Source organism: Callorhinchus milii, unplaced genomic scaffold (assembly GCF_018977255.1).
Source record: "Callorhinchus milii isolate IMCB2004 unplaced genomic scaffold, IMCB_Cmil_1.0 Scaffold12, whole genome shotgun sequence".
Taxonomy (NCBI): domain Eukaryota; kingdom Metazoa; phylum Chordata; class Chondrichthyes; order Chimaeriformes; family Callorhinchidae; genus Callorhinchus; species Callorhinchus milii.
This window is the reverse complement of record NW_024704753.1, coordinates 17,133,981-17,147,076: the sequence shown is the minus strand read 5'-3', so window position 1 is coordinate 17,147,076 and position 13,096 is coordinate 17,133,981. Positions and strand designations below refer to the sequence as shown.

Sequence of the window (13,096 nt, the reverse complement as noted above, 5' to 3'; positions counted from 1 at the left end):
CAAAATGAACGCGGAAAAACGGAATTGGTCAGAAAGTTAATTGGTGTCATAACCTCAGGGAGACAGGGGTAAGGGTAATGTCAAAAGCAAGTCTGTTTCATGCTTACTACAGAACAGGACTTACAACAGAATTTCCATAGCACAGAATGTAAGCAAGCAATTCTTTTTAAAAAAAAGAAAAGAAAAATAATATGTCCTTGTGCTCAAAAGGCACTTTTTTTTCCCCCCAGAACAAAAGTTAAACTAAAGGCATTTAATTTGCACAGAGCATGACACTGATATTAGCCTCCACGCATATGGAGATACAGCACTTTATACAACCACAACATCATTACGGTTTAGGTTACCAAGAAGTTAGACATTTTGTATTGTGATTAAACATCAAGCTATTTCGCTAGTTTTAAGTGCAAATGTTTAATGACTGTTATTGTCTAGTTGTAACTTGGCTGAATGTTTCAACAGGACTTCCCTGCCCAACCTTGATGCAAGATGAACATTATGTACCGGACTACAACAGGCAAGAGATGCTTCAAATAAAACTGTTGCGTGAAGGGAATCGTACTTGATCTGCGTGCATTGTACTCTCAGACGCTATTCTGAGTCCAATTACATAAACGAGTCACTTTACGTCAAAGCATTTTGTGTTTTAAAAGTTGCGATGTGTCTTGACATCGATTGATTTTAATCGGACTCAACTTTCCCCTCTTATAACACAGCTTCATTAAAAGGCAGAAGCACTGTACGCTGCCTGAATGGACAAGAGCCTGCCCCTTCTCCATCGCTATTTAATCCTTACGCCGCTCTCATGTTGCGGGACACTTGAATAGCTGCTTCGAACGGAAGGGAGTGAGTTCTGCGGTTCCTTGAGATTGCCGCTGTCGTAGGTTTAGCTCCGGCTATTTCGCGGCATCACAGATGAGTGACACCTGTGCATCCTTGAGCTGCACTTGCTCGATGGTTCTATTTTCTGGCTGCAGATCTTCACATTAATGGCCCGTGCGGACAGACACACGGCTGACCTCTCAACACACCTGGCTGCGGAGTAACAGAGGCTCGGGACGCTGAAAGCAGTTCTAAAATCCAGTCTCTGGAGGCGAAGAGGAAATGTGACATGTCTTTGTGTCACTCCAGTTTCCCTGCGGATCGACTGAATCTCAAGGCATGGGCAGCCTGTAAGTCAGAGCTACAGAACAAGGCCCGTGTCCTTGTTTGTTCCTGGTTTTATTTAATTAATTATTAAATTACACCTTAATGCATTTTGTGCTTATATCATAGTGAGGATGATAAGAAATGCAGCATTTCACCACGTTCAACCCAACAGGGCCAGGATCAAAGGCCAGGCCAAGATGAGCACAAGTCAATCGCAACCTAAGTCTCTACTTAACACAGTCCAAAACAGCCTCAAAGTACTGCCCGTTGAATCAGTTTGACTTTCCCTCACATCCCAGGTTAATGGTTTCTCAAAACTTACATTGCTGCCTGAATCACAAGAAAAAATGGATGTTTCGGGGGGAAGAAATCATATCACGAGTCAGTGAAAGGCTTTACCACAATGAAGAGAGTCAGAACACATCAAAACGGCGAGAGAGAGGAATAACAGGTTGGAGCGATTCATGAAAGAAAGATCTTAAGTACTCCTTAATAAACAAGATTAAAAAAAAACTACTGAAATTCTTCATTATTTCACCCCTTCAGTTTCTGGCATTCTGGTAAAATGCAACTGCCTATTCCAGCATCGAATATAATATGGGGGTCATTTTGGGGGAATTCAATCTGTTGGGTTGCTGGGTATCAGATAAGAGCAGCTTACACTTATTTTATATTGTGGGCCTTCAGTGCAAAGGGATCCCCTTCAGAAAGCACACCATTGGTACATTGGGGTCCATACAGAAGAAAATAAAAACTCTGCATGCTAGAAACTGGAAACTCAAGCAGATTTACTCAGAAAAGAGAAGGTGAGCTTAACGGTTCTGGTCTGATCTCAACAAGGGACGTCGGGAGATGCTCGGGAAACATTAGAGGAAGAAGGGAAATGGGGCAGAGGGCAGAATTCATACTGGCAGCAAAACGAGACAGCTGATGGGGTTAACAAGACCACTAACTGTAAAATACTGGACGTAGGTGTAAAGTGCAAAGGGCTTCTCAGAGAAGGGTCAGCTATGAAGATACTGTATTTGAAAGACTAGTGCAATTTAATAATAGGGCACAGTGCAGTCTTTTTCGGGGTCTAACAGTCCAGAACTGATGAGAATTCTTACTAAAAGCAGGCAGTCTTCACAAAACCCTTTTTCCGTTGTCAAAAGTGTCCGTATTCCACGTGTGATGTATCAGAAACACGTGTAATGTCGCACGAAAGAATAAGGTTGGTCAGCGGAGCCCAGGGGGAGGGAAGTGGAAGGAGAGATAAAGATCAGAGGACAATTAAAACCAGTGGCAACCCATAATGGCAACATCTGTGGACACGTTCTGCTAAAGAGAGTCCCACAACAAAAGCAACTTGCATTTATATAGCACCCTTCAACCCAGGTAGCATCGTGGAGGCTTAACAGTGCTGTGGCTTGCTACTGAGCTGGAAGGGGGTGGGGGAGGGAGGGGGTAAGGTGACCGAAGGCACGGTCAAAGGAGAGTCTTCAGGCGTGATTTGAAGACGAGCAGAGAGGGAACGAGAAGGAGGGATTACGGCAAGCAGTTCGACGACAGCAACTTGCATTGATACGGGGCCCTTCACACGGGGTAGTGTCCCGGAGACCTTAGGGCATAGTAGCTTAAAGTACGGCTGTCAATTGTGCAGCAGAGGCTAATTCCGCACAGGCCGTGGTAGGTGGGGGTAAAGGGGTGGCAAGTGAGCAGATTGGAGAGGTAAAGAGGTGGCAGGGCACGAAGACATTTCAAAGTGAGAGTGAGGATCTTGAAATCCATCCATTCTGTAACAAAGGGGCCAGTGGAGACTGCAAAGAACCGGGGTAAAGGGAACGGGGGGCCTGGTAGAGTGAGGCCATGGGCGGCAGAGTTTAGAATCATTTGAAAATGAAAACGATTCTCGTATACCTATTGGGATGGTCCCAGGCTCAGTGCCCATCAGATTCCCTGGGCGAGGGAGGCAAGGGAAGGGTAGGAATTTAAAAAAAATCAATCAGGGTTCCCAATACCAATGGCAACCCAATTCCCATCATCCAGTCAATCGTAATGGAAAATGGGCATGTGTCAATGCCAATTGAGGGCATGGCTTGAGTAGGACTTGCTCTTACTATGATTTCAATGAGTTGAATAGCCTAATGACACACTCTGGGTTCAAGCTCGAAGACTGACCGGTCGAGTGATATGGCAGCTTTGCATCGCCCACTGGGCTCCAAGAGTCACTGACTCTAACCAAGGTGGGCATGTGCAACTGGTGATGTCAATAGTAATGGGGAAATCGGTGACTTGTAAGCCACAAGGGGCAAACAAAAAAACCACCCCACTGTTCTTTGTGAAACAGGCCACTCCTGCAAACCCTTTCGTGCGACTTACAATTTCCGAAAACGAGGATGAGAGTCAATATTTTGGTTTTGTTGAAAAAAATGCAAAATTGTCTGGCTTTAAAAGCACTGACAGGATTTAAGCTTTGAGTCTGACAGCCCAAAGTTCCACTGCAACTGATCCCGAATCTCCAAATAGGAAAGAAACTTAATTAAAAAGTTGAAAAGGATTTATCCAGAGGAACGTATATGTTGAAATTGCCCAGATCTGAATTGGATTACTCTGTACACACCTGTATATACACACAGAGATGTACGACCGAGCAAAGAACACAATTGTAACTAGACATGGCATAGCCTTGGTAAGTTGGGTATAATTTCCAATATCAATCTCTGCATCACTTTCAGTGATAGAGGTTCCTTTGTCAGATCAATTTAATACAATAGGACATGTTGGGCAAGCAATGATATTCAATTGGGAGGGTGAAAAACACATCAAATCCTTCCAACCTAACGAAATCACCCCAAAAACTGAAGGCAAGACCCTAATGTCAACGTGCAGTTACCAAGAGAGATAATGAAATGTCACGTTAAATGTTATGTCGTCCCTTTGTCTGTTTTAGTGACACTTTGTACATTAAGACATTTTCTTACAAAAAAAACCTATATCAATCAATCAAAAAAAGTTGGATAAGTTAAGCTACATATCTTTACATACGCTGTTTGGTCTAAATCCCATATTACTGTTACCTGCATTAAGAACAACTCCATTATTTATTTAATATTAATCTGATAATACTGGGCTACAATATTTATATTTCTTTTCCGCTCAGTACAAGCTGAAGGTTTTGTCCTTGTCTATATACAGCGTTGAAATTGACAGCCAAGAGGTGTCGGTTTGAGCGGTGAAATCTTCCAAATGGACAAATAACTCAAGTCAGCAGAAAAGGACGATGTCCCAGCAGATACATTTAAATCTCATCATCAATAGTTGGCAAAAACTATTGCATGCTCCTTGTTTCATTTCCCCCTGTCTTTTCTTTCTGCCGTCTCGGGCAGAATATATTCCCAGGGCTCTTCTTGTATTGCTCGATTGGCAGCATGCGAGGACCTACAGAAGTAAAGGTAATTTTCTGAGGTAACCCTGTAAATCAAGACTTTTTCACGTGTTTGTGTGTGTGCGTGTGCGTGTCCGTGTGCCTGCGTGTTCGTTCTCCAGTGCTGATTTGTTAATGATCAACCACTGGGGCGATGATGTACATTTGTCATCACAATTAAAAAGGACAAAAATGTTTCTTATTATAATTTCGGAAGTTCCTTCTCGTGTTCTAAGTGGTGCTCCAGACTTGGGAGAAAAGTCCCGAGACCTTGGCAAGCTCTCCTAGGAAAACAGGCCCAAGTAGGTCTCCTCCGTGAAGAGGGAGTAGTGATCCCAGGGGGCGCAGGGGGTGGGGGTGTTATTTATCACATGGTGCCCGACTTGTCCGATGTGCTGTTCGGAAATATCTTCTCGGTGGGAGTCACTGCTGGGCTTCCCACGCCAGAGCTACTGCTACTGCTCGAGCGGTGTTGGATCACAGGCCTGACGGGCCTCATGGGTGGGGGCCTGAGCTGAGATCCGGCCAGTCTGGCTGACAACGCTGGCTTGAAGGTGGTCATCATCTCGCTGGAGGAACTGGAACTGCGCCTCATGGCGGCGTCCGGGTCTCGGATCATGATGGTGTGCAGCGGGCTCGCTGGTTCGGAGTTCACGGCCCCCAATGCAGGGTTTTTCATCTGCTCCAGGGTGTCCAGGACCACGTCGGGGGCTTGCTTCACAGTGTTCTGCCTCTCCAGTTCGCGTAGTTCGTTTAAGGCCGTGTTCATAGTCTTCTCGATGTCCTGTTCAAAACAAAATTGGGAGACGCTCAATTTCCGCACCGAAAAAGCCCATTGCGGAGTTACTCACCTCTGTTTTATTCATTTCTCAGTTACTCCGTTGGCGGTACAGAACTCGGAAAACACTTCGAAGGGTATTTCAGACCTGTTAACTAGACGTTCGTTTCATAAAAATGACGGGTGGTTGAGATTCCCCTTCTGTTTGTAAGAGGAATTGTAAACATGGCTTTTATTTCTATTTATGAAACACATCCCCGTAATAAAATCCCGAAACCACAAAAACTCGGTGATTTACGGGACAAAGGGTTCGGGCATGACAAGGACAGTAAGCGATGTAGCATCAGGAAGGAAAGATGGAGGGATACATCTGAGAGGAAGGAGTAGAATCAAGGGGAGACAGAGGCATGAGTTGAGAGCAGGCATGGGGAGGCGGGGATAGAGGAAGAGGGCATGAAGGGAAGAGCGATGGCATGGGTGTGTGGAATAATGGACAATGGGACAAGAGCATATCAGAATGGGCACCAAGTTGAAATCCAAACTGCTCGCCATCTCTTACTCTCCACTCATTATTCTTCCTCAAGATAGTGACCCTTATCTCCCTCAGTCTTCCCTTCCTTCCACATTCTTCCCACCTTCCTACAAACTGCGAGGTTTCAACAGCTGGCTGCACAGTCGTTCTATTTATCTACTGCACTGTGTTGCACAGATCTCATTACCTCGGCCAGTGCCTCGGCCTCCAGGGTCTTGTGGTCTCCCAGACTACTATGGCGGGTGCACAATGACATCTGCCTCACGGGATGGCTGTCTACTAGGTTCTTCCGGTCTGGATAATTGATGCTGCCAGCGCTCCCGAAGGTGGCCAGCCGTCGCTTTTCGGGGCTCTCCATCCTCCCCCTGTTGACGGTGAATTTATGGGGGCTGCTCGGGCAGGCGGCAGCTCGCGGCGGAGTGTCTATACATGACCCGGATCCCCTTACCGGGCTGTGTGCGTCACCACCACTGCGACGCCGCTGAATTGCAGCCCCGTCTGACCTCAAACGCACCCTACATAAAGCAAACAAATTACCGTGTTAAGTACTTTGGGTCGGAGTAGGGCATTGGGTATGTCTCTCCACTGATGAACTATTGGGTAAAGGCATTGCCTGATGAGGCTCAAAGAGAGGGAAAAGTCTGGTAGGGAACGGGAGGGTCGAATAGTCTGTGACGCTCATTGACAAGTCTCAAGCATTGAAGAATGGCCACTTGGGTTGACGATATCCATCTGGAACCTGTGGAACCACATCCCAGGAGAAATAAGAAATAAAAAGGAGGAAGTGGAGTGGAGAAAATTGGAAGTCGAAGGAGAAAATTGCAAAGAAAGAGGATTTTAAGTGTATAACGCTTGCAGATTGTAGGAAGCAAATAGTTGCTGGTAAATTTAAAGATGTCCTTTTTAGTGCCTGTTTTTTTTTCCATTGGTTTTATCCAACTAGCAAACACACGCGCCTATTCCTCTATTTGTATACAGTTAATGATTATACATATTTTTTGCAAAAAATATGTTTTTTTTTGCTCAATCCTGTAAAGTGGCTTCTTAAACCCATTGTTTCAGCGCCGTTAAAAAGTCAAACATTAAACATTAACCAGTCTTTCTCCGTCGGGCCCTGATTGACGGGCTGAACATTTTCATAACTCTTGTTTTTTTTTCAGTAGCTTAAAACGAACAAAATAAGAACGATCCGAAGCAGAAACCGGGCTGATTTTCCCTTCTTCAGGTAACATTCCAATGATTGCTCAGCTGAGCTGAGCTGAGCTAACTCAGACCACACCGGGAATCAATCCTGGGTTTCTTCCTGGCTTGTGGGAGTGAGGATCGCATTATATAGTACATTTACCCGTCGGCCCATTATGGCAGCCACGGTTCCTCCTCCAAGAACCTTCAAGAGGAATAGCCTCCAGCCACTGTTCCACGCGGGTGGTAAAATCCACACACAATGCAAACCGTTCCTCACCTGCCCATATTCCCTCCAAAGCTAAACTCTGCCAAGTGGTCGGTCGGGGACTGCAAGTCGTTCTTTGACGAGGCCTTGTCATCGAGAAGAGGCCCACTGCTGGCCTCACTGTCTGCTTTCTGGCTCAGGCTGTCTGAAAAGGCATCATCCCTGCATGGGGAAGAGAGTAAGTCATTTTACCGGCAAGGTTGGTAGCACCAGTTGCTTGGCGAATCGACCCCTGACTAGTGAGCTGTAGCATAACCTTTTATGCTGAATGTCCACACCATATTGATAAAACTGCTGGTGTCCACAAAGTAGCTTCCTGATTACAGAAAAGACATTCTGTCCACAAATGAATAGATCTCACTACTAAGTGCAACTATCAATGAAACATGTGACGTGTGGTGACTGTGTCAGAGGTAAAAGTATTCGAACTCACTGCGTCACCCAATGCCACAATAGCATATTCATTGCACCGATCTATTGACAACAACGGTGAACGATCCAGGAAAATAACATTAACACTTTCAACTGGAGCCATCCCTCTTTAAGTGGCTGAAACAGTCACTTTGTTTTTGTATGTGGACTCAGACAATGCGTACTTACATATCTTGTACCACAATGTACTGATGAGGTATCAGGCCATCCACTCCATTGTGCCTCCCCTCCCACCAATCCTCAGAAGCTCGGTGATATAGCAGTAGAGATGCTCCTTTCTTGAAGGACAGTTCCCTTGGTGTGCGTCCAACATAGTCGAATTTAGCTATGGCTTCAATCTGCTCAATCTCTACAAAATGAGCAAACACAACATAAGGCCATTAATCTTCACACTTGAGCCCTAGTAGTCATTTCTCTGGAGGAAATATTTTTCTATTTTGTTTTGGTTCAATTTCATGCCCTTTAAGACTGGAGACGAAAGTGCCTTTGCATGCAGTCGACCCAAAACATCAGCTAAATCAAGTGAAGAAATCTTGAGTTGGGTGCGTTAAACTCATTTGAAGATTATTACTATCTTCTACTACTCCAGTGTCTATTACATTCTTGACCGCAGAAGGAGACTGGGTCCTTCAATGGCCTAGGAAATAAAATCGCACTGGGTTGCCTATATCCCTGAAACCTTGTCATTCTGGGATGAAATTCCATCCCGTTGCCAAAGCAGATCTTCAGTAGACCGAGATTTCTCTCCTTGAATCCAATTTCATCACAATACTACACATTGACCTGAATTATTAATTAATATCATCAGTCTCCGCACTTCAAGGCAGAAATCTTAGACCTTCATGAATAGTTTGCCATTAGTGTTGCACCTTATGGATTACAAATTCAGGATGATCGTTTGAAAGGAGTAAATTCGGAAACTGTAAAATTCCAGTAAAAAGCTATAAAAAGCACAGAATTAACTTTCAATAATGGACCGTCTCTGAATTGAGTTTTAGGGTGAAGCTTGAAGCTCCCTTTGCATTGTAATAATAATAATAATCCCTGCATTCGATATAGCGCCTTATCACGTCTTCTAGACGTCTCAAAGCGCTTCACAGAATATACTGTATAGTGAATTGACTGTATATATTTGTGGACAAAACCGACAGCCAATTGCGCACAGCAGCGTCCCCCACAAACAGGGCTCCAGTGTGTTGCACGAACATGACATTTCCAATTTTTCACATTATCAGCCATTATCTGGAGACTGTGTATGACTGCTCCTATGTCATTTCAAATAGGACTCTTACAGGCAACAAAAATAAGACTTTGCTCTCTCTCTCTCTCGCTCTCGCTTCCATCTCTGCGGTTTCAAACCCATCTCAGAAAAGCCAAAATGATAAATGACTTCACCATGTGGTTCCCCACACTAGAAACATGTTGCAATGCTGAAGGTTTTAAAAGCAGCAACAAAATGGATCCCAAACGTAATCGAATGAAGGCTGGAAACAAAAAACCTTGTGTCTTTTCTCCTGATAACCCTGATTACCCTTGACAGTCATTTACTGCTTTGATGAAGACGTTTTAGTCTATTCATCTGCTCTGATGTTTGCAGTGCCTGAAGCAGTGTTATGTGATTATTGCACTCGAAAAGCTGACATTTCAGAGATTGCGGGAGGACAAGTGTAATAGTCCTTCATCCCCAGCCAGTCCTCGCTTCAATCCCTTTGTGTTTCGTGCTACATTAAATCCAGCAGTGGTGCTCTGACACAAACATACAAACACATGGGAATACGCACACGCACACACACACACACACAAAACTGCTCTAAGCAGCTCCTACAATAATATACACACATCACAGGGTGAGATACTTTAACAGGGTCAATTGTAGCCAAAAGGGACTTGATCGATTCCAGATTATTCGCCCGAAAGCAGCCAAGCTAGGAATACTGAACATCCTCAGCAGTTTTCCGCTAACACTTTAGTTTATGAATAGCATCCCAGTCAATGATCTAGACGAGGACATTGAATGTAACGTATCTAAATTCGCGGATGACACTAAACTAGGTGGGAGAGTAAGCTCTGATGAGGATGATGCAAAAAGAGTGCAACGGGGTATAGATAGGTGAGGGGTGTGGGCGAGTAGGTGGCAGATGGAATTTAATGTGAAGTGTGAAGTTATTCACCTAGGTAGAAAAAATAGAAAAACAGATTATTTTCTAGAGGGGGAGAGATTAGATAGTGATAGTGTTCAGAGGGATTTGGGTGTCCTTGTACACCAGTCTCAAAAAGTTAGTTTGCAGGTGCAGCAGCAACGAAGAAGGCGAACAGCATGTTAGCGTTCATTTCAAAAGGTTTAGAGTACAAGAGTAGGGAAGTCTTGCTGCAACTGTATAGGGCTTTGGTGAGACCGCACACAGAGTATTGTGTGCAGCTTTGGTCTCCTTATTTAAAAAAAGGACATACTTGCCCAAGAGAGGGTGCAGTGTAGATTCACTTGGTTAGTTCCTGGGATGAGGGGTCTGACCTATGAGGATAGGCTGAATAAACTAGGGCTATATTCTCTAGAGTACAGAAGAATTAGGGGAGATCGTATTGAAACATATAAAATTCTTAAAGGGCTGATAAAGTAGACACTGAGGGACTGTTCCCCCTGGTAGGAGAATCTATAACCAGGGGTCACGGTCTTAAAATTAGGGGTCAGCTTTTTAGAACAGAGTTGAGGAAACATTTCTTCACTCAGAATTTATGGAATCACTACCCCAGAAGGCTGTAGATGCTCAGTCCTTGAACACTTTCAAGGCTGAGACTGATAGATTTTTAAAAAATAGAGGGATTAGGGGATATGGGGATAGTGCAGGTAAATAGAGTTAAGTCTGAAGATCAGCCCTGATCTTATCAAATGGCGGGGCAGACTCGAAGGGCCGAGTGGCCTACTCCTGCTCCTAATTCTTATGTTCTTATGTTCTCAATCACTAGATTATACATTATACCGTGCAGCTGATTATCCCGACATCGAAAGTTTATTTTGTCTTGATCCTTCCTCTCCCTGATGCTGTATTGAGAGGTGTGTAGGGTTAGTGACTCTCAGTGTTATCTAGTCAGACATCACATCACAAATGATCAGCCTGGCACTTACCATCATCACTGGTGTGTGGTTCAGTTCCATTGTCGTGATCTACTTCATCAATAGTGCCAGGCTCACTGTGAGGGCTGTCACTGTAAAGGACACAATATCAAGACGGATATCAATAATAATCCTTGCATTTGATATAGCGCCTTATCACGTCTTTGAGACGTCTCAAAGCGCTTCACAGGATACACTGTAAAATAAATTTACTGTATATTTTGTGGGCGAAATGCCTGCAGCCAATTGAGCACAGCAGCTTCCCACAAATAGTTGTGGATTGAGTGGCCAAATTCTTATAATTATTATTATTTTTTAAAGGGATCCCCCAATCGACTAAACAACTGGGTTCCTACTTAATGCTAAGTAAACAGAGGCGTGTGGAGTAAGGAAACTTGCCCAACGTTTCACCCTGCCCGGGAATCGAACCCAGGTCCTCTCGCTTGTCAAGCGCTCTGGGACGCTACCCCACGTGAAGGGCGCTACGTCAATAGGAGCTGTTGTCATTGCAACAGGAAGGCATCGTCCTCACCAGTACTCCTCTCCTCCAGTCATGCACTTCTCGTACACCGGCCCATCGACCTCTCTGGAACTGGGGAAGATGCCTTCGTGGTTAATGATGATGGTTTTGATGACCTCGTTGACGTGAGCCTGGCACGAGACTGGATCCTGCCCATCGGGTATTGGCATCAGGGTTGGCCCAAAGCAGATGGCGAGGTTGTAGGGATCCATCATGTTCTCGTCGCTGTACTGTGAGAGGCTGAAACACACAAAGATTCGGATTTTCCAGTGTGTCAGTCTTCATCATGGGTCCGGTGCAAAATAAAGCTCCCGCTTGACCACACCAGCAAATACACATCGACCAGGCATAATTAATGCAGGTTACATAAGTTCCATTAATTTCTCTTGTCAATCATTCCAAGGTCAAGTATTGCATGGGTTAGGTACAGAGTTAAAAACACTTCACTCTCCCTGAGCGATGTGTCTCAGTCTCGCTCCAGCTGTTTGCATTGGGGATCAGGGGGAAAGGGGTGGTGAATATTGGAGATGTGGCAACCAGGTCCCCAAGGCACAAGAGTTTAGTGTTTCCTCTCCAGCAGCTCTGGAGATCTAAGAGATCAGTTTGACGGCAGACAGGGTCAGGATAAGAGTGGTGCGATCACGATCTGAAGCAATTCACTGGAAACGTTAATATTCAATGCCCCCTTATCCTGAGATACAGATTAAATGTGTGTGTGTTTGTGGGGTGGGGGTTAGCGGGGCAGGGGGTAAGAACATTGGCTCTTATTCTTGTATCCAGCTTACGTTTCAGAAATTTGCAGGGGTAGAGTCAACCCGCATTTTACACACTGAGCAATCAGCATAGAATTGGCCATTAATCAACTTCGAACCATCTCCATCTCTTAGTCACCAAATTAATGCATCTTCAAATGAATGATGGTTATTACTCTGTGCCTGAAATTTCATTCCAGAACACTCTGGTCCTGTTCAGCCGAATTAATGGAACGCTTTGAAACAGGGCACTCGAATGACCAAGTAGATAAATGGCCTCAGGCAACACAGTACCAAGCGGTACAGAACAGAAATTTCAGTATCCAGTCTGCGGAACAATAGATAGAGAGAAGCTGCGGGATGGACTTACTGGTTGAGGAAGGCGAAGAGATATCTGATGACGATGATTACAGTCCTTGAGAGGGCATTGACAATCTGCTGGATGCGGTGGGTCCTCTCCGCGTTGTTTTCGATCTCTGTGAAAGTAAGAGGAAAGGGAGAAATGATTCGGTGTCCCTTCTTTCCCTGTCTCGTCACAGGACAAATGCAATAATAACAACATTAATAATAATAACCCTTGCATCTGATATCGCGTCTTCGAGACGTCGCGTAGAGCTTCACAGGATATACTGTAAGGTGAATTGACTGTGTATTTTGTGGGCGAAATGTGACAGCAGTGTCTCACAAACAATCGTGGATTGAGTGACCAAATTATTATTATTATAATTTTTTTAAGGGAATATTACAACAACAATATGACATTTGTATAGCGCATTTCACGTCGGGAGGACGTCACAAGGCGCTGGACAGACAGAGTCATAGACCCGAGCTGGGGGTCGGGGTGTGTGGGGGTGGGGGGAAGCAGGGAGATCGAAAGCACGGTCGAAGAGTGGGGTGTAGAGATGGGTCTTAAAGGTGGCGAGGGAGGGGGCGAGATGGAGGGACTGCGGGATGGAGTTTCAGAG

General features: G+C 44.8%; 1 protein-coding gene across 1 annotated transcript in view; it reads right to left on the bottom strand.

Moving 5' to 3' along the window:
• Positions 1-276: 276 nt before the first annotated feature.
• Positions 277-13,096, bottom strand: part of srgap3 (SLIT-ROBO Rho GTPase activating protein 3) — an 87,064-nt gene continuing 74,244 nt past the window's right edge. Inside the window, exons 16-22 of the mRNA XM_042339451.1 lie at positions 12,502-12,607; positions 11,392-11,619; positions 10,872-10,951; positions 7,916-8,096; positions 7,328-7,477; positions 6,053-6,380; positions 277-5,339 (exon numbers count right to left, since the gene is read on the bottom strand). Coding sequence (XP_042195385.1) covers positions 4,923-5,339; positions 6,053-6,380; positions 7,328-7,477; positions 7,916-8,096; positions 10,872-10,951; positions 11,392-11,619; positions 12,502-12,607 — 1,490 coding nt within the window. The 3' untranslated portion in view covers positions 277-4,922. The remainder of the gene's footprint in view (positions 5,340-6,052; positions 6,381-7,327; positions 7,478-7,915; positions 8,097-10,871; positions 10,952-11,391; positions 11,620-12,501; positions 12,608-13,096) is intronic.